Source organism: Pristiophorus japonicus, chromosome 13 (genome assembly GCF_044704955.1).
Source record: "Pristiophorus japonicus isolate sPriJap1 chromosome 13, sPriJap1.hap1, whole genome shotgun sequence".
Lineage (NCBI taxonomy): Eukaryota > Metazoa > Chordata > Chondrichthyes > Pristiophoridae > Pristiophorus > Pristiophorus japonicus.
Window position 1 is genome coordinate 48,927,328 of NC_091989.1, and position 27,174 is coordinate 48,954,501.

The 27,174-nt window shown below is 44.2% G+C and overlaps 1 protein-coding gene across 1 annotated transcript in view; it reads right to left on the minus strand.

Annotated features, from left to right (window-relative positions):
• dus4l (dihydrouridine synthase 4-like (S. cerevisiae)) overlaps positions 1-27,174 on the minus strand; it is a 114,079-nt gene that overhangs the window by 27,011 nt on the left and 59,894 nt on the right. The window contains exon 10 of the mRNA XM_070896749.1: positions 7,882-8,032. Coding sequence (XP_070752850.1) covers positions 7,882-8,032 — 151 coding nt within the window. The remainder of the gene's footprint in view (positions 1-7,881; positions 8,033-27,174) is intronic.

Below are 27,174 nucleotides of genomic sequence, written 5' to 3' on the forward strand. Positions count from 1 at the left end.
GCTAAGGAACATAGAAGGGGTATTTGGAGGTTGATTTATTGAGGAATATCATGCATACAACTACTGTTATTTATATAGCGCCTTTAATGTAGTGAAACGTCCCAAGGCGCTTCACAAGAGTATTATGAGACAAAAATTTGACACCGAGCCGCATAAGTAGAAATTAGCGTAGGTGAGGGTCAAAGAGGTAGGTTTTAAAGGAGCGTCTTGAAGGAGGAGAGAGAGATAGTGGCGGGAGGTTTAGGCAGGGAGTTTCAGAGCTTGGGGCCTAGGCAGCAGAAGGCATGGCCACCAATAGTTGAGCGATTATAATCAGTAATGCTCAAGAGGTCAGAATTAGAGGAGCGCAGACATCTTGGGGAGTTGTGGGGCTGGAGGAAATTACAGAGATAGGGAGAGGTGAGGCCATGGAGGGATTTGAAAATAAGGTTGAGAATTTTGAAATCGAGCCGTTGCTTAACTGGAAGCCAATGTAGGTCAGCGAGCACAGGGGTGATGGGTGAATGGGACTTGCTGCGAGTTAGGACACTGGCAGCCGAGTTTTGGATCACCTCTAGTTTACGTAGGGTAGAATGTGAGAGGCCAGCCAGGAGTGCGTTGGAAGTTGGGGACAGGGATGGAGTTTGTGGCAGGGACCGAAAACAATGGCTTCGGTCTTCCCAATATTCAATTGGAGAAAATTTCTGCTCATCCAGAACTGGATGTTGGTCAAGCAGTCTGACAGTTTCGAGACCGAGGAGATGTCAAGAGAATTGGTAGTGAGTTAGAGCTAGGTGTCATCAGCGTACATGTGGAAACTGATGCTGTGTTTCCAAGGGGCAACATGGAGATGAGAAATAGGAGGGTGCCAAGGATAGAACCTTGGGGGACACCAGAGGTAACGATGTGGGGCGGGAAGAGAAGAGAAGCCGTTGCAGGTGATTCTCTGGCTACGATTAGAAAGATAAGAATGGAACCAGGCGAGTGCAGTCCCACCCAGCTGGACGACGGTGGAGAGGCATTGGAGAAGAATAGAGTGATCAACTGTGTCAAAGGCTGAAGACAAGTCAAGAAGGATGAGGAGGGATAGTTTGCCTTTGTCACAGTCACAAAGGATGTAATTTGTGACTTTGATAGCCGTTTCTGTACTGTGGCAGGCGTGGAAAGCGGATTGGTTTGTGTTAGGCTTTACACCCAATATTCTGCTAGCAAATTAAATAATTGTCTTAATTGCCCCCATGGAGATAGATAGCAATAGTTACTTTCGACAAGTATGCGTATAAAATTTATGCACCTAATCTCCAGAGAAAGATGTACTTTTAATTATGAACCTGAATTTCCAGTTTAATTTAGCTGCACCGTTTGGATGCCATAGGAAACAAGGTGGGTCTGTTATAAGAGCATGAAGAATTGTAACCTTGTGAGCCAAGTTAAAATGCAAGCACAGAATTTAAAAATTAAGAAATTTCAGAAGCACAATGTTGGTTGAAATTACAGTTGATATATCAATTGAAGTTTCTCTATTTTGCTCTGGGATATTCATTAATGTTGGTTTAAACATTATGATGGGTTGTTACTGTTTTTAACCATATACAAGGATCGCGAAATTTGGAGGTCTAGCGCCACCGTTAACAGTAAAAATAGCAGCCATCTCACTTCCGACTGCTTCTGGTGGGTCCTGCGGCAATTGCCATCTTGGGGCGGTTGGTAGCGTTGCCGATGCCTGTGCACGCTCCAGATATTTAGATGAGACAGACGGTGATGTCAATGATTGTGCAACAATGATTTAATGCACGATCTGCCACTTCTTTTAACGTACTAACCTAATTACTACCAACCATGCATTCAACAGCAGGAAGGCCCCCACCCCCCACCCACTGCAGCAGCGCTATTTAAAGGGATCATCAACACCTTGCAGCTGATTTGCTTTTTGATACTGGCTCTGTTTAGGTTTGTACAACTGTTTGGAGCTTTCCGAAGTTATTTAAAGTTGCTGAGGTGGCAGGGAGTGTTGCTGCAAGTGGAGAACGCCTTGCTTCTCATTTTAAGGGTTCTGCTCACACCACTTTCTCCCTGTCATGGGGGCTTGGCTTGCAGTCCCCCTCATGCTCGAGTATGACAGGGAGTTGGAGTGGAGGCAGCAAAGGAGACAAGATGCTCAGCAGGAGGTCTTACTCACCTAGAGTCTTCAGGGAGCAATTTTCCTACCAGCACCTTAGCCAGGAGCAATGTATTAGGAGGCTATGCTTCACCAAGCAGGTAGTCACAGAACTCTGCTACCTCCTGCAACCAGGCCTGCAGCCTCCAGCCTCAGAGCAGGGTGACCACGGATCTCCCAGTGGCCTTCAAAGTCACTGTGGCGCTCAAAGATTTTGTCACTGGATCCTTCTAGTCTGGAGCTTGATACATAGCTAACATCTCCCAGTTCGCCGTCCATCGCGGCATCCGGGATGTCACGTAGGCTCTCTACTCCAGGAGAAGGGACTTCATTGTCTTCTTTCTGAACAGACAGAAGCAGGCTTTGCCAGGATAGCGGGCTTCCCCAGGGTGCAGAGCACCATCGACTAAACCACACATGGCTCTGCAGCACTGCATTCCAATCCTGAGATGTTCCATAACCGCAAAGGCAACCACTCACTTACTGTGCAGTTGTTGTGCGACCATGTCCAGCATATCATGATGGTGAATGCCCGCTATCCTGGCAGCAATCATGATGTCTTCATCCTGTGCCAGTCCGTTGTGCCAGCAATCTTTCAGCCACCATGTCAAACCGAGGGAGGTTGCTCGGAGACAAGAGCTATCCACTTTGCAGCTGGCCGATGATTCCCCTCAGCAACCCCACCACTCGTGGCCAGTATGCATATAACGACTGCCATGCTGCCCTGAGGAACATCATTAAACAGACCATCGGAGTGCTCAAACAATGGTTCCGCTGCCTTGACTGGTCGGAAGGCGCCCTTCCAGTACATGCCAGAGCGGATTTCCCATTTTGTGATGGTCTGCTGCATGCTCCACATCATGAAGGCGAGCCCTTGCCACCACGGGTTCCTGGACCATCTCAGGAGGACGAAGAGGAGGAGGAGGCGGAGGCGGAGGCAGGCAGTATATCCCCGGTCCGGACGGGCTGTCCATGAGTGCCTCATCAGACTCCGGTTCCAGTGAATGAAACCCCAGAACCCCGTTGTTCACCACTTCGCCATCTTACCATCCCTCTGTTACGGAACATTACAGCGTCCTCCTGGGCACAAAGCTGAAATGCACATTCCAAACATTATTTATAAATTCATCAAATTCAAATCAAAAGAACAAAGGCCTAGACTTTCCACTTCACATCGCCCATCTATGGCCCATATATCGCCCAAAACGGACCTCTATCGCCCATTTTGAGGAAAGAGTGGAAATTAGGCCAGAAAGATCGCCGGAAAAATAAGCCTCGAAGTTTCGGCTCACTTCACCAAACTGATCGCCGAGCTAATCGCCTGCACATCGCCCATCTCAACTTTCGGCACATCGCCAGCACTTCACCGGGCTGATCGCTCGCCGAGAACATGGCTGGGTAATAGTTGCTTTTCCTGGGCTTTACAGAAGGAAATGGGCACTACGGACACCATTTTGAAGATCGGAGGAAGGGTGGAGGCAGCTAAAAAATCATGCTTAAGATAGTTGTGAGTTATTTAAGGGAGCTGTATCGATAGATCTACTCAGATAATTAATTATATTTAATTTTAATAATAGTAGCCTAGTGGATTAGGCATTTTTTAATGAAATGTGCATTTATACCAAGTGAAAATAATTATTGAAAGTGATGGGGCCTAGTGTGAGACTGGGGCTGGAATAGAGAGAGTATTAGACTGAGATTGGTATACAGACTGGGGCTTGTATAGAGAGAGTAGTTTAATAGATTGACATTCTTTAGTGAAAAGTGCATTTATAACAATTGAAAATAATTATTGATAGTGATGGGGCCTATGCTTTCTGCTTACAAGCTGATTTCTGAAAGGATCAATCGAAGAGGTGGCAGAGTAATGCGTAGACAGAGACAGAGGAGGCGAGAGTACAGCCAACGAAGATATAAAGAAACGCAATCTTAACTCAACTTGTCTGAAAACGCATGTCTTAGGAAGCTGTGTTTCCAGAAGGAGGTCATCGATGAGATTTGCCAGCTCATCAAGAGGGATCTTCAGCCTTCCAGATCAGAACCACACTATCCATTGAGGTGAAGGTTACTGCAGCCCTAGCCTTCTACGCTTCGGGATCTTTTCAGGCTTCAGCTGGCGACATCTGTCATATCTCTCAGCACGCCACACACTGCTGTATTCGGCAGGTGACTGAAGCCCTTTACGCTTGCAGGATGGACTTTATAAGCTTCTCTATGACCAGGGAGGCACAGACCAGGAGGGCTTTGGGTTTCTCCAGAATAGCAGACTTCCCCAAGGTGCAGGAAGCAATAGACTGCACGCATGTTGCCCTGAAAGCCCCCTTAAAGAAGGTGGAGATGTTTCGTAACAGAAAGGGATTCCACTCCCTAAATTTGCAGCTTGTTGTCGATCACAAACAAATAATCATGACAGTAAATGCTATATTTCTTGGCAGCATCCATGATGTGCACATCCTACGTGAGACTGCTATCCCTGACCTGTTTGTCAATCAGCCAGAAGATCACGGTTGGATGCTGGGTGATAAGGGATATGGACTTGCCAGTTGGTTGATGACCCCACTGCATAATCCCATCATTGAAGCAGAGAAACGTTACAATGAAAGTCACATAGCGACACGCAACATAGTTGAAAAAACAATTGGGAGTCCTAAAGCAGCGCTTCAGATGTCTGGACCATTCTGGTGGCAGTTTACAGTACCACCCTGACCAGGTCGCTGAGTTTATTGTGGTGTGTTGCATGCTGCATAAGGAGAGGACAACTAATGCCAGATGGGCAGATGCAGGTCCACCTCCAGAAGGAGGGGAGACAGAAAAGCCAGCCGGCGAGGAGGAAGAGGCGGAAGAAGAGGCTGGTGAAGACCTAGGGGAGGGCAATCAGCCTGGCGATTTAGCCCTGCTCCCCCCCCCCACCATCCAAGACCAGTACCCAGTGGCAGTTACATGGCTGCTAAGCTGTTGCGTCAGCAGCTCATTTATGAACGCTTTTCATGACCTTTCATTGTGGATAGTCACATTTACATTTACTGTTAAGCAAAAGTTGTATTTGCGTAGAGTTACGTTTCTGCCTTGCCTGCAGTGGCCTTGCATTTTCATTAATGCTTAAGTTAAGTAAACTTTTGTTACAATAATACAATGCTGAAGTAATGCAGAACAATTGTTAAAATGTTATGTTTAATGTAACTATGAGAGAATGCACAATTGTTCAACTCAATAAAAACATTTATTTTACAGAACGAATTATTAAACATATTTTATCAACACCCTCCCCCTACCCCAACCTCCCCCGGAAACAACAAAGAACGAACGAAATTAAAAAAAAAAAATTAACAATTATTATGAAAAAACAACCCCCCTCCCTACCTGCAGCCACGTATCCCTTGAACGGGCACAGGCAAATAGTGTTGGGTGATCCCCAGCCCTTTTATGAGCCTTATCGAAGTTCTAGGCCAAAGTGCTTTAACTGTTCTTCATTTTGTATGTTGTTGGAGAAAAATCTAAATGGAAAAAGGTACCAGATCTCCCAACCTAGGATGAGGCTAATCAGGGACAATGTAAAAAAAGTCAGGAATGCTTGTTTTTGACTGCGCGGAATACGTCAAACACCTCTCTCTCGTCCACTCCTAAACTCATAGCAAAGGATACAATTCTTTTGGCATTGACCAAAAGTGTAATATAAAATAGACCACTGCATAATGAGATTGCTATTAGAAGACCATCTGAAAGAGATGGTCTTACATTAGTAAGGACGCTCATCATGTAGCCTGAATGATAAAGATAAATTTAAGATCACTTTTGGAGAATGCTTTAAACTTTCCACATTTTCCTCAATTTTAAAAATGATTAATACGATTGCATCCACTCCTTTCTAAAATTCACATCGCCATTTGTAAACCTGTGTACATGTTTAAGTGTGTGCAAGAAATAGAAATGTGCCTCTTACATTGTTGGGGAAATAGAGTGGATAGTATAACCTTGGTACAGTATAAAAGTGCCATTTATGTATTCTTTGTCTGCCTCCATCTCCCTGCTTTGTACTGACAACATTTCCTGTATTTAGTCTTTATGTGGAATCTGTGACTCAGTGGGTCTAGAAGCCTCCTCTTTTGTTGCTAGGTCTTTCTATAACTGGACAGGAATTTGATGAACTGATTAAAAACTCTCATATGCACCGAATGATGAACCACGTTCATTTAGGGAGAAAAAAAAAAAGTGGAAAATTAGATAAGCTGGTTGTTAAGAAACCAGAAAAATGTCCAGCCTATAAATACAGTTTATTGGGAAGCAAGACCTAATTTAGAGGTGACGTGGGAGTCAAATAAAATGTGGGCTACAATAAAAGTGGATTTCCTCCTCCATTTCTTTCTTCCAAGAAATTTGGGTTTAGCCACATAGGTACCAACTAGCCTCAGGCAGTTCACAGCAAGATGATAAATCAGCATCTTTTGCCAATAGAGGAATACAAGATATGAAATAACTTATACTGACGTGCTTACGAATATATGTGCAGAACCATAGCTGATGTGATTTCTTGTAGTAGGAATAAATTAACTCTTCTGGTTAAATTTAGCACTGGCGTAATGGCTGATATCACACTAAATGCAGTGCAAAAAGCTGTAAACACAGTTAGTGCCAATACAGTCTCCAAAACTAGTCTAAGTTGAGAAGACTGAGGTGTAGGGAGAGAATTCTAGTTAATGTTGATGGGTTGACATGTTCATAAATCTTTACAATGGAGTCAGTTGGCACATGGTCAACTATAGGTTAAAGATGTATGACTTAAGTTGAAGGAGGTTGAGAGAGCCCTGGAGAACTGCAATAGCTTCAGAGCTGACATGAAATGCAATTGACTGATGCAGTTAATTTCAAGCATTCTTTACAGCAGCCCCAAGTTGTACTCAACTCTCTATTGTAGTTAATCGCTGAGCTGGAACTCACGATATTTTTGCACTAAGTATCCACTTGGAGAATTTATTTCTGATAAATTCAGCACTCTGGACAGGCCCTACTGCCCATTTCAGAGCAATTCTAGACATTTTGGGTTTTCAGACAACACAAGCACTTTTCATGGTGTCAGAGTCACTGGGTAGGATTGATAATCAGAGGTTACATTGAATTTATAGCCACAGAAACAGACTATTCAGGTCTATGCCATTGTTTATGCTCCACATGAGCCTCCTCCCACCATACGTCGTTGCACCCAATCACCATTATCCTTCTATTTCTTTCTCCCTCATGTATTTATCCAGCTTCCCTTTATGCTATTTGTCTTAACCACTCCATCTGGCAGCGAGTTCCATATTTTCACCACTTAGGAGTAAAGGTGGAGATCATAAAACAAGAAGACAGCAATGGATAAATTAAACACACTAAAACTAAGTCATCTGTGTTGTCTAAAATAAAATGTGTTCTGGAAAGAAAAGCAGATGTTGTAGGTTTTGTAAAGTTGTAACACACTAAAAATAAATTTTAATATCCAAACTTAAAAAGAATCTGTGCAAGGGACTACAAACACCAATTAAAATCATGAATGATCAGAATACGAACTGAGGTTATGTTTGCAGAACAGAACCTACACAGGAGGGTAGGACGACCACACAATTAGCACAGATTCGACACAGAATCAAATTGTTGAGCAGATACTATTCTTGTTTTCTTCACCCTACTGCTAATTATTTGATGGTCTAGTTGTCTTTTTGTGGAGGTTAAATACACAAAAAAAACCTTTCTTTGTCATTTATACTTACAGCCAAAGGAACAGTGAAAATCCAGATATGTAAAGATTCCTTTGTGCCCTAAAAAGCTTCATGTTGAGGTGATCGTACATATTTGGAAGCAGCTTTTCATCTTTTCCAATCCCTTGAGTCATTGAGTATTTCCTCACCTCTCTAATGGCATCTACAAACAAAGGCAGCTTGTTACACATTTGCAACTAAACATGTGGCAGATAATAAAATGGTAAAACTTGCATTAGCAGACTTCAAGGTATACAAATTTTTGGCTTGTCACACAAAATCTGTACCTAGATTCAAACAAAAAGAAAATATCTATGGCAAAAACTCTGACCGAACAAGCAATTAGAAAGCAAAACAAAAGCATAAGAAGTCGGATAAGCTGTAATGTCACCAATGGGAATTACAATCTAAAATTATTGAAACATTTTACTCCCAAATTTCTTCCACATGACTACTTCAGTTTCTTGAATTACTTGGTAAATCACTAGTACCTGTGCTAAAATGCTGGAATACACCTGTAAGAAAGGAACATTTTTTCAATTTCTGATTTTTAAGATTATTACGTATGTACTTACGTTACAAGCTTACATCCAATAAATTAATTGATTTTTTTCCCAGCATGGAATACTTGTTTTACAACGTAAAATGCACCAAGCCTCTTCCAAAGTGCGCAAATTCTATCATGGTGTCTTTACAAAAGAACTCTAACATGTAAAGAGATCTGCCTTCCTTACGCCAGAGGGAAAACCATCAACTCTCCCAAGTGGTTTCCTGCAACCAGCTTCTTCTGTTACTTTTCTTAATTTTAATAGGTAGTTTTCTGGCGTATTGCCAGAGTTACGCCCATTTTTCTAGGCCAGAAATGTGCCAGAAATATTTCGCCAAATTTTCCCCGACGTATAATTCAAATTTGGCACTGCATAGTGTGTCCAGTCGCCTCGAGGGGTGGAGCCTGCTGCCTGCACCAAAAAAACGATGTCGCACCTTCTGCGCATGCGCGGAAATAAAAGGTGACGTTTTTGACGTTACTTCAATGGACATGCATGCGCAGTACGGCTCCGGGTTGGCAATTGGCCGTTTTTAAAGAGCCAGTTGTGTGTGTGACAACTTTGAGTGCTGTGTGAGAACATTGGAAAAATTAGAGCTGCAGAAGTACAAGAACCAAGAATTTCTTACTGGATGAAGTGGCGGTACTAGTTACAGTGATTGAGACCAGGTGGCAGGAGCTGGACACCAGCAGAGGTCACATAAAATTCCACCCAAAGAAATGAAGAAATGTTGGAACCAAGTTGCAGAAGATTACTGCGCAATGGTGACCACCACAAGATCTGGAGGCCAGTCTAAAAAGAAGTGGCAGGACCTTGGTCAAGTAGTTAGTGTAAGTAATATTTTCATTTATTCACTGGAATGGCAATTGTAAAGGTGGCCATCTGTATGTCCCACCCAGCAGAAAGACACCACCTCTCGAAAAAGTTGTGTTTTCATCTTTGCAGAGGAAAGTGGCACATAATAAAAGGGAAAGAACTCGAATAGGAGGAGGCCCGGCAAACCTGCAGCCACTGACACCCTTGAAAGAGAGGGTCGCTGCTTTGATGAGTCCTGCCTGGTGAAAAGCAACCACCACTGCACAAGTTGGGCCCACACTCGAGGGAGAGGGGAAGTCTGCAAATTCCAGTCTGGCTTTGTTAAATGTTAAGTATTGCGCAGGCTAGCCGTGCTTCGGTTCATGGGGATGTCTCCATTGGCTATGCTTCGATTGATGCAATGTGCTATCATTCATCGTGGTCCTTTAAATCAGCCTGTTGCCTGCGCTGTGTGAGCCTACTCATGCCCCCTGTCCCCTCCTCTGCTGCTAACCATTTGTCTGTGTTCTGTTATATTTTGCAGAACTTGAGGCCAACCCTGATGATGCAGAAGATTCAGACAAGGATGAGCCTGAAAAGAACATCTTCCAATCCCACCTTCCAGACCAACAGCATGGGGATGAGGGGGAGGTGGAGGGGATGGATGAAGCCCCATCTCTTGTACTCACTTTGGGGGAGGTTCAGGTGCTGCCCATTGAGGTGTTAGCCCTTTCACTGACTAGTGGTTTGAGTGTTGGTTGGAGATAGAAACATACAAAATAGGTGCAGGAGTAGGCCATTCGGCCCTTCGAGCCTGCACCATCATTCAATAAGATCATGGCTGATCATTCACCTCAGTATCCCTTTCCTGCTTTCTCTCCATACCCCTTGATCCCTTTAGCCGGAAGGGCCATATCTAACTCCCTCTTGAATATATCCAATGAACTGGCATCAACAACTCTCTGCGGTCGGAAATTCCACAGGTTAACAACTCTCTGATTGAAGAAGTTTCTCCTCATCTCAGTCCTAAATGGCTTACTCCTTATCCTTAGACTATGTTCCCTGACTCTGGACCTCCCCAACATTGAGAACATTCTTCCTGCATCTAACCTGTATATGTTTCTATGAGATCCCCTCTCATCCTTCTAAACTCCAGTGAATACAGGCCCAGTCGATCCAGTTTCTACTCATATGTCAGTCCTGCCATCCTGGGAATCAGTCTGGTGAACCCTCGCTGCACTCCCTCAATAGCAAGAACATCCTTCCTCAGATTAGGAGACCAAAACTGAACACAATATTACAGGTGAGGCCTCTTCAAGGCCCTGTACAACTGCAGTAAGACCTCCCTGCACCTATACTTGAATCCCCTAGCTATGAAGGCCAACATACCATTTGCCTTCTTCACCACCTGCTGTACCTGCATGCCAACTTTCAATGACTAATGTACCATGACACCCAGGTCTCGTTGCACCTCCCCTTTTCCTAATCTGCCACCATTCAGATAATATTCTGCCTTTGTGTTTTTGCCACCAAAGTGGATAACCTCACATTTATCCACATTATACTGCATCTGCCACGTGTTTGCCCATTCACCTAACCTGTCCAAGTCCCCTTGCAGTCTTTTAGCGTCCTCCTCACAGCTCACACCGCCACCCAGCTTAGTGTCATCTGCAAACTTGGAGATATTACACTCAATTCCCTCATCCAAATCATTAATGTATATTGTAAATAGCTGGGGTCCCAGCACTGCCTGCCATTCTGAAAAGGACCAGTTTATCTCGACTCTCTGGGTCCAAGTTTTGGGCCGCGCCGTGGACGCCCGTTTTTCGCGCCACAAAATGCGCCTAAAAAAAACTTCCAGATTCTCCGGCTCCCTGCTGGTCCTCTAGCCCTCGGCGTGGCGCAGCAAGAGCTGTGGGGGGGGGGGGGGCGGAGCCAGGTCCCTGTGCTGAAAACAGTGCCGGGACCTCTGCACATGCGCGCTACAGTGGGCGCGCATGTGCAGTAGCTCCAGGTGCCCAAAACTGTGTGGGAGGGGCCCGAAGCACGCAGCCCCTAGCCCTGGCTGAATGGCCTCACTAGGGCTGCGTGAATAAGACTGCCTCCCACGCCCAGCTCCTGCTTCCTCTCGACCCGACTCGACTCCCGCTCCCCACCCCCGCTCCCGGACCGGACCCGACTCCCGCTTCCCCCCACCCCGCCCATGGACTGGCCCCGACCCGATCCGACCCGCGCTCCCGACCCCGGACCCGACCCGAGCCAACGCCACCTACCTGTAAATCTGGTGCTGGGGACGGGCCCTGCCTGAAGTCTTGGGCCCGGCCCGTTCAGTCTTCCCTCCCCCTTCTCCCTTCTCCCCCCCCCTTCTCCCCACCTCCCCTCGCACCCCCTCTCTCCCTCTACCCCCCTCCTCCAGAAACACAGACAGAGAGTGAGAGACACACTCAGACAGACAGACAGAGAGATAGAGACACTGACAGAGACACAGTGGGGGGGGGGGGATCCCAGCACGCTGTTTGAGGGCTCCCGGTGCTGCAGTCGGTAAGTAGAAAATGTTTTATTTATTGATTTAAAAAAATATATATTTCTTATTAATTTTTTTGGATTGATTTATTGGTTGATTTATTGATGTTTTTATCATTTATTATTGATGATAGCTCTTTATTTGTAAAACTGAAGTGTTTAATGTTTGTAAACTTCCCTTTAAACCCCCCCCCCCCCCATTCCCTACGCCTGATTTGTAACCTACGCCTGATTTTCTAAAGTGTAGACAAGGTTTTTTTCAAGCGTACAAAAATCTTCACTTACTCCATTCTAAGTTAGTTTGGAGTAAGTTTTCACTGCCGAAACTTTGAAAACAGGCGTAAGTGGCCGGACACGCCCCCTTTTGAAAAATAAATTCTGTTCCAAAGTGAAACTGTTCTAACTGACTAGAACTGGAGCAAACTAAATGCCGAGAATTTGAATTTCTAAGATACTCTGTTCTACACCAGTTGCTCCAAAAAATCAGGAGCAACTGAGGCCGAAACTTGGGCCCTCTGCTTCCTGTCTGCCAACCAGTTCTCTATCCATGTCAGTACATTGCCCCCAATACCATGTGCTTTATGTGTGGGACCTTGTCAAAAGCCTTTTGAAAGTCCAAATACACATCATCCACTGGTTCTCCCTTGTCCATTCTACCAGTTACATCCTCAAAATATTCTAGAAGATTTGTCAAGCAGGATTACCCTTTCATAAATCCATGCTGACTTGGGCCGATCCCGTCACTGCTTTCCAAATGTGCTGCTATTTCATCTTTAATTATTGATTCCAACATTTTCCCCACTACTGATGTCAGGCTAACTGGTCTATAATTACCAATTTACTCTCTCCCTTCTTTCTTAAAAAGTGGTGTTACACCCTCCAGTCCATAGAAACCGATCCAGAGTCGATAGACTGTTGGAAAATGATCACCAATGCATCCTCTATTTCTAGAGCTATTTCCTTAAGCACTCTGGGATGCAGACTATCAGGCCCCGGGATTTATCGGCTTTCAATCCCATCAATTTCCCTAACATAATTTCCCGCCTAATAAGGATTTCCTTCAGTTCCTCCTTCTCACTAGACCAACTGTCCCCTAGTACATTCGGAAGGTTATTTGTGTCTTCATTCGTGAAGACAGAACCAAAGTATTTGTTTAACTGGTCCGCCATTACATTGTTCCCCGTTATAAATTCCACGGTTTCCCACTGTCCGAGGCTGGGGATTCCAGTGGGGTGCAGCGAGGCGCAACCAGGGCCCCACCTTCCGAGACTGCGAGTCCCAGTGGTGTGGTGCAGCGAGGCACACCCAGGGCCCCACCTTCTGAGGCTGCGGGTCCCAGTGGTGGGGTGCGAGCCACACCCGTAGGGAGGAGGGGAAGGAGAGCTCGACTGCGCTCATCCTGAGGTGCAGGATCTAACAGATGTGGTTCAGATAATGGCAAAGAGTGGGGAGAGCATTGACCTTACCCGATCACTCCTGGACACCATCAGTGGGTGGTGATGAGGTAGCGGGACTGTCGGGAGAAATAATAGCAATCTCACGAGAAATGGGAACGATGTCTGGGACCATGAGTGAGGGAATGTCACAGGTAGCTGATGCGCTGTCAGTGACCATGAGGGAGGGAATGTCAGATATGGTGCAAACACTATCACTGAACATGAGGGAGGGAATGTCACAGGTAGCTGAGATAGTCTTGCTCAACATGAGGGAGGGAATGTTGCAGGTCATTGAGACACTGTCGGGGCACATGAGGGATGGCATGTTGGAGTTAGCTGCTGCAATAAAGGAACACGCCCAGACCCCGCGGCCATTGACAGAATCAACTACCACTCCCACTCCAATCCCCAGACCGGCCTCTGAAGAGCCCCAAGCCGGGCCCTCCACATTGCTGCTGGAGCCCTCCATATTGCCGCCTTCCAACGTCCCCCCCCTCCCCCCAATAGGTGCGCACCACCGAGATCTTAGAAAGAGTAAGCTTAGTACCAACCCCAGAATCACTGCGCCACCGCCTGCGGGCAGAGGTGGTGGAGTCACCAAGAACAAGCACAGCGGAGAAGAGATGTTATTATTGTTACTGTTGTAACTGTTGTTCTCAAATTAAAAGATTTTTGTAAGTTATGTAAATTTACAAGTTTAAAAGTTAGTAAGTGATCTTCAAGTTTTTAAGTGATCTTAGAGTTTGTAAGTGATCGTAACTGAAAACTTTAAAGTTTGATAAAATTATTCATGTATTAAAGGTAAGTACAAAGAACTGTTTGTTAAACTTTTGAATAAAATATATTTTACATTAAAACTGAATCATTTCCATTATTTGTTCCATTCTTAACACAACTTTTGGAACTCAAGAAGAATCATTTCCATTATTTGTTCGATTATAAAAACAACTTTTAGTATAAACAAAAATAATTTCCATCATTTGTTCCATTAACACAACACATTATGGAATAGCTCCAAACAGTAAATATGGTTCATGTGGAATAGTTGTCGCTGAGCTCTCAGGCAGCAAAGCGTTCATGGATGAGCTGCTGGCACAAGACTCGAGCAATTGTTAAAAGGACATGATGGCCCGCCCTCCTCTGCCATCGGTGCTCCGGGTTCAGGTACTTGCATGGCTTCCTTGTCCTCCTGCTCGTCATCTGCATTTTCCTCATCATTATCATCAGTCACTTTCGCTGCATGTGGGTTTTCTTCTACCAGCTGCTGCTGCCTCATGATGACTAAGTTATGCAGCATGCAGCACACAACAGTGAACTGACCGAAAATCTCAGGGGAGAATAGCAAGCAGTCTCCGGAATGGTCCAGGCATCAGAAACGCTGTTTCAAGATGCCAATGGTCCTCTCTATGATGCTGCGCATCACAATGTGCGACATGTTGTATTCTCGGTCAGCTTCAGTCCGGGTTATGCGTAGGGGCGTCATGAGCCAGGTGGCGAGGCTGTAACCTTTGAATCCCAGTAGCCAGCTCTGCCCTTCTGGTTACTAATGAAACATGGCAGATATAACACTCTCGCGTAGGATGAATGTATCATGGGTGCTCCCAGGGTATCTTGCACCAACTAACATGATGCGATGCATGTCGTCACACACGAGCTGTACATTAATGGAGTGGAAGCCTTTTCTGTTCCTGAACATCTCGGAATCCTCCAAAGGTGCTCGCAAGGCGATGTGGGTACAATCAATGCAGCCCTGTACCTTTGGGAAACCAGCAATTCTGGAGAAGCCCACAGCCCTGTCATGCATTGCCTGGGCGGTCATGGGGAACTTTATGTAGTCATTCCTCTGGGCATACAGTGTAGCTGTCACCTGCCGAATGCAGACACGTGTTGCATGTTGAGAAATGGTGCACACATCCCCAGTTGTAGCTTGAAACGATCTGGAAGCACAGAATAAAAGTGCAGCTGTAACCTTCACTTTAACTGACAAAGCAGTCTTCCTGACGCTGCTAGGTTTCACCAACTCACAGATCTGTTACAACTTCTTTGCGGAAACGCAGCCTTCTGACACAATCTGCATCACTCAGGTGCAGGTACGAACGCCTGCCTCGATATACCCGAGGCGGGTCAGGCCTCCTGCCCAGCACGCTATGGGCTCTGATGTTCCTCATGCGATGATGTCGAATCAATTGTCTCCTACTTAGCATCATGATGCAGAAGGCTCGCACAAGGTATCGCACTGTCAGTATTGCCCCCATAGTTAAATTTTACCTTTGCAAGAAGCTCAAAATGGCAAGGAGGCAGGCACGACAGGTTCTTTGTTCTCTCTCCCCAAGATCTGTATGGATGGACCACACCCAGGTCTTGTGACATCTCCCCTTCCGCCCAACTCATTGTAATCTTTTGACTTCTCCCGTCTCCCCCATCCCCAAACTCATTGCAGTCTTGTGCCTAATGCATCTTCCTCCCGATCGGCACCTTCCTCCCCGGGCTCAGTGCAGCAGCCTTCCAATCGCCACCTCCCTCCCCGGGCTCAGCGCAGAAGCCTTCCGATTGTCACCTCCCCCCCGGGCTTGTTTTCCAGCCGTGCCCCGAGCCCGTGTCCAATCGCGGAGCTGATTTTGACAGCCAACGCTACTATCCTCCAGCCCTGCTTGAAGATGTTCGGTGGTGGCGTGAGTAAAAAAAAATGAAAACTTCAGAAATCTAAGAAACTTCCATGTACTTCGTTGAAAGGTAAAAAAAAGTTGAACTTTAAAATGATATTTAAAGTGTTCTTGACTTCCTCCATAAACTTTGATGAAAAACAATGGCGTCTTTCTGTACCGATTTCTCAATGTGCGCTGCTTTCTGTTAATTCACCAGAATGTTTTTCGGGAGTGGCCAGATAAACCGACCTGGGATTAAATTTTTTTTGGCAAACTGTGAAAAATGATGAAAACTGGCACAGACATGAGGGAACGCCCCTTACGATGTCAAAAAAACCTAACCTAGAAAAATTGTAACTAAAGCAGTTATGCCGGCACAGATTCCGGGGGAAACTTTGAATTAAATACTTACGCCAGAAAATACGGCGCAAATGACCCGGGAAAATTGAGCCCATAAAAATCTGAATTTGAAAATACAATCCTTTTTCTGCAGATGTATCACAGAGTATTCGTGCTAGTGATTTACCAGCTAATTCAGAAAACCAAACTAGCCACATGGAAGAAATGTTTCATGTTTTAGATTGTAATCCATGCTCAGCTTATTGTTTTTTAATTTGGTTTGCAATTTGTTTTTGAAATCTATATTTCTGCCTATTTAAAAAAAAATTAATCTTGGTACAGATTTTAAGAAACTAGCCAAACATTTGTGTGACTTGAACTTCATCCTTATTTACTCCATAAACTGAAGTTGATTTCAGTCTCTTTGTCCACTCCACCACTCTCTAAAATCACTAGCCTTCAAATTTAAAAGCTACCCTCACATGCATCAAAATTGCAATGTCTCTACTTAATTATAAATATGACCCACCCATTTATGTTGGCATCAGTCTTCCATTTCTTCACACTCCTTTCCTAAAGTTGCTTGGTACAATTGCACAGTTGCTCTCAACACTTCTGTATATTGGCCAAGTGACCTTTCTTAATTTGCAAATCTAGACAGCAAATATTAGCAGGTTATTCAACTACAGATGGCATCAAGTCCAACGTGATCCTGTCCTCAACCGGTATCATAGGAACAGGAGAATGATACCCTTACCTGTACAAAAATCTATTGATCCGTCTTAAAAATTTCAATTGCCTGAGCGTGCACAGCCTTTTAGGGGAGAGTGTGCCAGATTTCGAACACCCTTTGTGTGAAAAAATGCTTCCTGATTTCACTCCTAAATAACCTAGCTCTAATTTTAATGATTAAGCTCTCTTGTTCTAGATTACCCTCGCAGAGGAAATAGTTTCTCTGTATCTACCCTATCAAATCCTTTTATCATTTTAAACACCCCAATTAGATCACCCCTCAACCTTCTAAACTCACGGTATTACAAGCCAAGTTTATGCAACCTAGTCTCATAATTTAATCCTTTAAACCTTGGTATTCTGGTAAATCTGTGCTATACCCCTTCCAAAGCCAATACAGATACAACCTCTGAAATCCGGAAACCTCAGGACCGAGGCCAATAGGGACGGATGCTGTTGGTGATTTGGGCCCTGATGCGGCGGGGACGGCGGCTGCAGGGGGCCGGGGAGAGGATTGAGACACAGATGCTGGCGGGGTGGGGGGGGTGAAAGGGAGGATTCGGGCCCGGATACTCTGGGATGTGAGGGGGCGGGGGGAAGAGAGGAATTGAGATCCGGATGGGGACATGGAGGGTGGGAATTGAGGCCCGGATGCCGACAGGGTCAGCGGCTGTGGAGTGATTCAGACCCCTTTGACGACAGGGACAAGGAGGAGTCCAGCAGCAATCCAGCGGTCGGCACAACCTTCGGACTTGGATGCAGTGGGTGTGACATTGGGCTGTATCTCATTTTTGACGGTGTGGAGCGCGGCTTGGCACATTGAAGGCGATCCATCGTTTTGGATTTGCGGGTGCCTGTGGATTCAGTCTCTCTGTGTCTTTTGCAGTGCGAGTTGTTTGGGAGTGCCGGTGAGTGTCTGTTTTTTTGGAAGTGTTGTTTGTACAGGTTTCACTGTGCAGTGCTGTGCTGTTGGTGTTTAGAGTTTGTGTACCGTTTATATCACTGTTGTGAGGGGAATGTCCGGTTTTTGCAATGGATTTCCGGATTCCGGACGTCGACTCGTGCGATCTGCAGTGTTCGATTTTTGGAACATTCCGGATTTTGGACGCTCTACCTGTATATCTGTCCCAAGGTTCGGTGTCCGTAACTGAACACAGTACTTGAGATGGGGTCTGACCAAGGCTCTGGACTAATGAAGCATCCCTTCCTCACTTTTGAATTCCATCCCCCTCAAGATATAGGACAACATTCCATTAATTTTTTTGATTCAATTTTGTACCTATGCACTAGCTTTTAGCAATGTTTGTACACGGATGCCCAAATCGCTTTGTTCCTCCACAGCTCAGAGGCTCTCACCATTAAAAAAAATTCCCATTTGTCTTTCTCAGAACCAAAGTGGATGACCTCTCACTTTCCCACATTCAACTCCAGCTGCTATAGTTTTACCCACTTATTATTCTAGATTTGGCCCTTTGTAATTGATTCCTCCCAACGAACTATGCCTCCGAACAGATTCATCTTCAAATTTGGATATACAACTCTTGACTTGGAAGAAGGAATAGTCATTAAAACACAGAATCCTACGGCACAGGCGGCCATTTGACCTGTCGAACCTGTGCCGGCTCTTTGAAAGAGCTGTCAATTTAGTCCCAGACTCCAGCCTTTTTGTCTATAACCCTGCAAATTACTCCTCTCAAAGTACATGTCCAATTGCCTTTTGAAAGTTCTATGGAATTTGCTTCCACCACGCTTTCAGGTAAAGCATTCCAGACCTTAACAACCCTCGGTGTGAAAATATTTCTCTTCATTTCCCCTCTAGTTCTTCTGCTAATTATTTTAAGTCTGTGACCACTGGTTACCGACCCACTTGCCAGAGACAACAGTTTCTCCCAACCATCTGTCTATGTCCTCCTGAAGTCTGCAACCATGCTCCTCACTATTTATTACATCAAATTTTGTATCATCCGCAAACTTCGAAACAATACTCCCTGTACCCATGTCCAGGTAATTTATATATAACAAGTAAACGAATGGACCCAATACCGATCCCATGAGGACCACACTGTATACTCTCCCATCAGGAAAATATCTGTTCACCACTACTCTATGCCTTCTATCCAGTAGCCAATTTCAAACCCAGGTTACCACCATCCCTTTAATCCCATGTGCTTCTATTTTCCAAGTAAGTCTTATGTGGTACTTTATCAGATGCCTTTTGAAAGTCCATATATACACCTACTGCACTACCTTCATCAACCCTCTCTGTTAATCAGTGTTTGTAGCCCAACAATGAAGTAAGAAAGTTATCTGTGCACATTTTAGGAATTATTCACTCTCCTTGCCCTTTACATGTTTTTTTCACTGTCTATATTAGACTGGTTGAAGTTCCCTACTATTACTGCGCTATTATTTTTTAATTTCTCTGAAATCTGACTAGATTTGCTCCTCTATCCCCTTCTCACTATTTGGGGTTCTAAAGTAAACACCCAGAAATGCAACAGCTCCTTTTTTGTTCCTTAACTCTAACCAAATAGATTTAGTCTTTGAACCCTCTAGTATATCGACCCCTGTAGAACTGTAATATTATCCTTGATTAACACTACCAACAACCACCCCCCACCCTCTATTTTCCTTCTCTTTACAAGAATGTTGCCTGGACTGGAGAATTTTGGCTATGATTGGAGATGCTGGGTCTGTTTTCTTTGCAACAGAGGAGGCTAAGGGGAGACCTGATTGAGGTGTATAAAATTATGAAGGGCTGAGATAGAGTGGATAGGAAGGACCTGTTTCCCTTGGCAGAGGGGTCAACAACCAGGGGGCAAAGATTTAAAGTAATTGGGGGGAGGTTTAGAGGAGATACGAGGGGAAATTTCTTCACCCACAGGGTGGAGAGGGTCTGGAACTCACTGCCTGAAAGGGTGGTAGAGGCAGGAACCCTCACCACATTTAAAAGATACTTGGATGTGCACTAAAAGTGCCGTAACCTACAGGGCTACGGACCACAAGCTGGAAAGTGGGATTAGGCTGGATAGCTCTTGGTCGGTTGGTGCGGACTCGAAGGGGCGAAATGGCCTTCTTCCGTGCTGTAAATTTCTCTGATTCTATCCCTCCTGAATATATTTGTAGCCAGGAATATTTTGTTTCTATTCCTGCCCATGTTTAAGCCAAGTAGGTTTCCGTATAGCCAATCATAACCCCATGTGGCAACTTGTGCATGCAACTCATCCATGCAACTCATCAATCTTATTTGTAACACTCCTCACATTAACATACATGCATTTCAACACCATGCTAATCTGCTTTGCTTTTTTCTTCCAAATTCCTGCTCTTTCTACACTGTCCCTCCTAGTTTTCTATGCACCTTGTCTCTCCTCTCTGCTGCTACATCCTGGTTCCCCTCCCCATGCCAAATTTGTTTAAACTCTCCACCACAGATCTAGTTAACATTCCCCCAAGGACATTGGTCCCAGTCGTGTTCAGATATAACCCATCCGCTTGTACAGGTCCTTCCTTCCCCAGAACTAGTCACAATGCCCCAGGAATCTAAAGCCCTCCCTACTGCACTATCTTCCTGTTTCTGTACTCATTAGCATGTGGCACTGGGAGTAATTCAGAGATTACCACCTTTGAGGTCCAGTTCTTTAATCTATTTCCAAGTTCCTGAAACTCTGGTGAAAAGCTGATGCCCCAGTACAGATCCATGGGGACCACCACTTGTTACATCTCATTCATCAAAGAACGAACACTTTATCCCTACTCTCTATCTCTTACTTCCCAACTAATTACCGACCCATGTGTCAAGGCTATCTCTAATTCATTGCCCATCAATTTTGCTAATAATCTCTTGTGTGGAACCTTATCAAATGCCTTCTGGAACTAGATTAGTCAGACATGACCTTCCTGTCACAAATCCATGCTGACTCTTTTTGATCAGCTGATACTTGTACAAGTGCTCAGTCGCTCTGTCTCTGATGACAATTTATCAATTACGTGGATCTGACATTTCTGTAGTTACCTGGTTTCTCTCTACTTAAATACGCACATACTTTTGAGTGTGAGCTGCTGGAGAGCAATTGGAGTGGGAATCCCTGCTGATTTTTCTGCTGCCTAGTCGCTGCCCTAGCCAAGAACAGCTAACTCAGCACAGAACATTGGACCTTTTGGTCTATACAGCTTAGTGTTCACCCAGGCAGTGCCTTTACTCAGAATGTTGAGGGAGCTGTAGTAATCTGTCATTCTGACAGTGATTGAAATTGAATGGTCAATTTATTTTTGTATTGCATTTTTAGGTCTGGTAGAATATTCAAACGGCCAAAGAAACTGCTCCAAAGTGACATTTTTCAAGTCTTTACACTTTCAAATAGTTGAGGCAAATAAATACCTTAATTAAATTAAATTATGAAAATGGTTGACTTAGAATCTCATGGCAGAGGTTCTTTTTTTTTTTTAAAAAAAAGATGTGTGGACTGGTAAAAACCCATCCAATAAATTAAAACCTGTTTTGTAATAGCTAACTCCCCAAGTTGTTTCGGACTTTTTTGAGGTGCTAAGTTGAGGAGCAGCTGTACCAGCTGAAGCGAACAATACAAATGATTTTAAGATGTAAATAATAGCTGGATTGATGGTAGTCTTGTTCGAGGTGGCAATGTTACATCTTTGATAGTTATTCAGTTGTAACCTTGGAATATGAAATTTAAAAAACTAAATTGAATTATGAATATTGAAACAAATCATATTTCTGAAAATTCTTGTAAATGTCATACATTATTCAATGGACACCAAGGTTTTCTTTTCCTTCTTTTTAAAGAGCTATATAACTACTAATATTACTCTGTACCTGTTCTGCATTGTTGCAGAGGCTGATCATGTATCTCTTTCTTACCTGCTCATTCTCCCTACCATTTGTAAACCGTGTGGGAAACCACGTGCCAAACCACATCCCGACATTTAATGATGCAATGCATCCGTCTCCAAAAGCTATTAAATATTATGTTTCCTAACTTCTCCTCTCCTGAATTTGCTGACTCATGCAGGGTTTTGGTTCCATGGGCACTGCCCACCTTATGATACCTTTCCAAAGTGACCATTCTTTAAGTGTAAATTGAGAAAGTGAGTTTGCATGTTATTCAACTCAGGGACAGCACAGCTGAGCCCAATTCTGTCCTCGCCCAATATTCACACACAAGCCACTTTCTAGTTGGCATCATTAGATAGCAATCTGGAGCAGATATCCTGGCAGTTTCCCTCCCCTAACCCAGGTGCATGGAGACCAACTGTAGTGCTCCTACAGGGGCTGAGATCAACTAACTCGGTGTAGCTCACAAATCAGACCTGGGTCCTTCTGATCTGTCTGGCTCTGCTTTTACCAGTTGATATACTTATCAGTGGCTCAAGTTTCATCAGTGGCTCAGGTTTTGCAGAACCTTTCTTCTAAACAAACAACCAACCAGTATGAACAATGTTCTCTCTCTGCTTTGACCTTGGTAAAAAGAAAAGTTATGCAAGTAGTCACCAGATTGGGCAAGAGAAAACAAGAACTGTGTGATGGGGATGCAATTTATCTGCCAAAGTCAAATGGGCACAATGCAATTCAACTTATATTTTACAATAGATCTGTTTTCAGTGTGGTGTTACCACATTCTATTACAAAAGTGATTGATTCAACCTTATAAAAGTAAAAATATGATTCTGAATGTGTGCTCAAAGTGGTTCCTAAGATTTTTGCAGGCTAAACAAGCGTTAGCAACATAAGCCCATTTCATCACAAACACTCCTGACCACTTGACGACAGCGGTTATGAAGGGCAGCTTGGAATTTTTGTTGTCCACTGAAGACAGCATAGAATCCTATGTTGAAACATTACCAAAAACAAAAGAAAAACGCACAATCTTAAATATCTATGTTGACATAATAACACAAAGAATGTGTCAAACATGATGCTACTTTCATAATGCATGTGAACAGAGTCTGAGACCAAACAATAATATTTGTTGCTCTTAGCATTTTGGTCAAAACAGCAGCACAGGTATCAAAATGATGATCACAATTGATGCATAATAAATGGCAGACTCATACTGATACTGGAAGTGACCCACACACTGTTCAGAGATATATACAGTTAACTGCTTAATGGTTGTGTTCTTGTGACTTGGAGCCTTAATCAGCAGTAAAGATTGACATTCTTTAAAAAATAGTCTATCTTCCAATTTTCTCCTCTGCTGAAGATGCAGACATTCGCTGGAGTGCAGTCCATGGTGTGGGACTCTGGTAACTCATGCTGTGCCCAGATTGTGAGGCTTTACAAGCTATTCAAATATGGAAAGCCGATCCTGCCTTCACCAATGTCCACACATGTACACTTTCCAGCAAAGGTCATTAGCAAAACATCGGGAGTGAAAACTTTGGCTCATTTTTCTTTTTCCAAGCCCGGGAGCAACCCTACAACTGAACACAGACCAAAAATCAATATTGGGACCTTCCAGATATGCATGGCTCAGTTCCACACTGAGAAACTGCTTTACTGCAGAGCCATCAGGAAGCTCTAGATGCCACTTTAAATTGTTACTGATATAAAGTGATATAAATGGGAGGGATACCATCATGGCCAGTAGCCTTCGACAAAGACTACTGATCATGATGCTATCCCTCTCATCATCCTCAAGATCTACCCATCGTAGTGGACCTCTAATCTCTTCTGCAAGGCTGGAGTATTTCTCCCATATCTGAGGAGGCTCTAGCATTTCTTTTGCATTGCTGGACAGAATACAAGAAAAATCTAGTCAACTGATACAAATGAGAAAGTGATTGCCTAACTAATCTCTCTCGCATTTCCCATCACAGCCTTTCTTTTCTCAGTTTTATGTACTAAGATCTGTGCTTCTCTGAACTATACGGTTCCTTCTAAACTCCAAATAGGCTGTCCGCACATACCTTGCCCTTCTGATAGCCATTCTAGTCAACCCTTCCCAAGGCCTCAAAATTGTTGAACTTCTCGCCTCCCTCAGTTTTTCCTACAGTTTTCAAACCATGCTTGGTTTTATCTAATGGCTACGTCCTGATTTACTTCACCTCTCGGTTACTCTTTTCAACCTTACTGGTGCCCACAAAGCAAGTGTTCTACAATATAATGTGTCACAGATTGAAAGAATGTGGGTTTGCACTTAATTTACTAGACTCAAGTCACGTCAGTGGTGGCGGATGCTCGGCACTTCCCCACAAATCTGAGGGCAGGGAAGGAGGAAGCAAGAATTAAAATCTCAGTTAGACTAGGTGTTGCAGTGGGTTAGCATAATCCTTCTCCATGACTAGAGACCTGGGTACAATTCCAACTCAGTCTAACTGATTGAAATGTTCTTCTTTTCCGTTGAAAATGTCTGTGAAAGGGGTTTGAGTAGCGTCAGCCTTTCTAGTTCCTATAGCTTCGATAATAACACAAACTGGCAATCTCACTCAGGCTACCGGGAAAGGGAAAGAGAGGAGGTTTAGGAATAATATTGAGGTTGGAGTAAGGCGTGTCGTAGAAAAGAATAGAGGGAGCTTCACTACATTATACTTCATTTGTATGTCCTCGATACAGACTTGGCATGCCCAAAGTGGAAAAATGTTTAATTTTATTTTTTTTTTAAATGTATTCATTCACGGAATGTGGACATTAAACGCCAGTATATATTGCCCATCCCTAATTGCTCGAGAAGGTGGTAATGAGCCGACTTCTTGAACCACAGTAGTCCATGTGGTGAAGGTACTCCCACAGTGCTGTTAGGCAAGGAGTTCCAGGATTTTAACCCAGCGACAATGAAGGAACGATATATTTCCAAGTCAGAATGGTGTGTGATTTGTGAGGTGGCGGTGTTTCCATGTGTCTGCTGCCCTTGTCCTTCTAGGTGGCAGAGCTTTGGGAGGTGCTGTGGAAGAATCCATGGCGAGTTGCTGTGGAAGAATCCTTGGCCAGGTGCTGTCAAAGAAGCCTTGGTGAGTTGCTACAGCACACCTTGCAGATGGCACACACAATACTGCCACGTTGCGCCGGTGGTCGTTGGTATGAATGTTTAAGGTGGTGGATGGAGTGCCGATCAAGCGAGCTGCTTTGTCCTGGATGGTGTTGAGCTTCTTGAGTATTGTTGGAGCTGCACTCATCCAGGCAAGTGGAAAGTATTGCATCACACACCTGACTTGTGCCTTGTAGGTGGTGGAAAGGCTTTGGGGAGTCAGAAGGAGAGTCACTTGTCACAGAATACCCGGCCTCTGCCCTCCTCTTGTAGCCACAGTATTTATGTGGCTGGTCCAGTTAAGTTGCTGGTCAATGGTGACCCCGCAGCACATTGATGGTGGTGGATTAGATTATGGTAATGCTATTGAATGTCAAGGGATGTGATTAGACTCCATCTTGTTGGAGATGATCATTGCTTGGCACTTGTGTGGCGTGATCGTTACTTGTCATTTTTTTTTGTACCCGTCCATTAGTTTTTAGTGATTTCTGTACATAGACCCCGAAGTCTCTCTACTCCTCCACATTTCCTAACTTCTCACCATTTAGAAAATACACTGATCTTTCTTTCTTAAGTCCAAAATGGATGACTTCGCACTTCCCTGCATTGAGCTCCATCTGCTACTGTTTTGCCTACTCACTATCAAATTAGATGCACAATAAGTAGTTTAGATGGGAGCAATGTCCCATTGCAACATTCTGCCCCATCTTCACTACTTACTGTGCTACCTAACATGGTGTTGTCAGCAAACTTGGACATACCCATTTCTTCATTTGAAAAACTAAGGCCCCAGTACAGATCCCTGGGAGACATCACTCGTGACATCCTGGCAATTGGAGTACACACCCATTACCCATACGCTCCGCCTTCCACCTTCTAACCAATTTCTTACCCATGTCAAAACATTGCCACCAATTCCATATACTTTCATTTTTGCTAAAAGTCTCTTGTGTGGAACCTTATCTAATGCCTTCTGGAAGTCCATATAAATAGCGTCCATAAACACTACCTTACCTAACAATTTAGGGGGAAAAGGAGCAGTAGTGTCTACTTTAAACTGTGTTTGTTTCCAAGATGCATTTTTAGATTCAGATGCATGAATATATTTTAAAAACGCTTCAAAACTAATTGGAGGATAGGTTGTGAAGAATTTGTGTATTTCAGTTTCTTTCCTGAGTACATCACACCCATATTGTCACTTTTATATTACTCCTTTACCCACAATTTTGTTGATTTGGAAAGTATTTAACTCAGCTCACCTGAATCTTAAATATACTTTCTGAATATCAGACCTGAAACTCAAATGTAGTGGACGAGGGAGTAAGTGCCAGCATCTGGGAGATTTGGGAGGGGGGCAGTGGGGTTTAGACGGAACTGAAAGGGTCCTTGGGTCTGGCAGTATCAGTAGTTGGTCTGGCCGTATCAGTAGTTGGTCTGGCCGTATCAGTAGTTGATCCTGGAATCAGGGTTATCCTGGAGCTTGGGGGAACTGCTGGGTGTGCGCCAAGAGTCTGGGAGGATTAGGGGGAGTAGCTTTGAGGTTTTGGAGTATTGAGGAGGGTAAGATCATTGGGGAGGCAATGAGGATCGGGCAGCATTTTGGGGGTAAGTGGGGTGCAGAGAATAAAGGTTGTCAGTCTTCATATTTCCTGCTCCCACATTCTTGCTTTGTTGGAAATTTCAAATAATTTTCAAAGTTGATTCCCTAGATCTTCGTCGTTTAAAGTAGGGTCACCAACTTGCAGCCCTAAGTGCAAATGCAGTCCCTGAGCTGAAGTAAGCAAGTCCTATTGGCACATTTATTTCTTATTTGCTGGTTTGGCCTGTTTGAATATTGTTGGTTAGAGATTTTTTTTTAGCACTGCTATCTCAAGGGTGAATAAATCCTAAATCAGAACACCAAGGTCTGTTAGTAAAAGCAACCTGTGATATGAAAATTAATTGGAAAACAGATTTAAATTTTATATGTGGTCCTGATAATCCATAATATGCAGCTAGAGAAGAGAAAAGATGTGGAACACCTTTTAACCTAGAGTTCAATAAAAATGGAGAACAGTAATAACAAATTAGATCACAAAGTGAAAGCAGCAAGCTAAAATTTTGTGTTTCAATAAATACATATCAAATACAGCTTGAGCGTCCAAAATCTGGAGTTCGGGAATGTTCCAGAATCCTGGACGATCTGTGGCAGGATCGTCCAGAATCCGAAAAGTCGTCCGGAATCCGGACTGGATGACCCTGCCGGCCTCGGGGCCTCGCCGCTGCCTGACCTCGGGCCTCCTCGCCAGCCTGCCCGAAC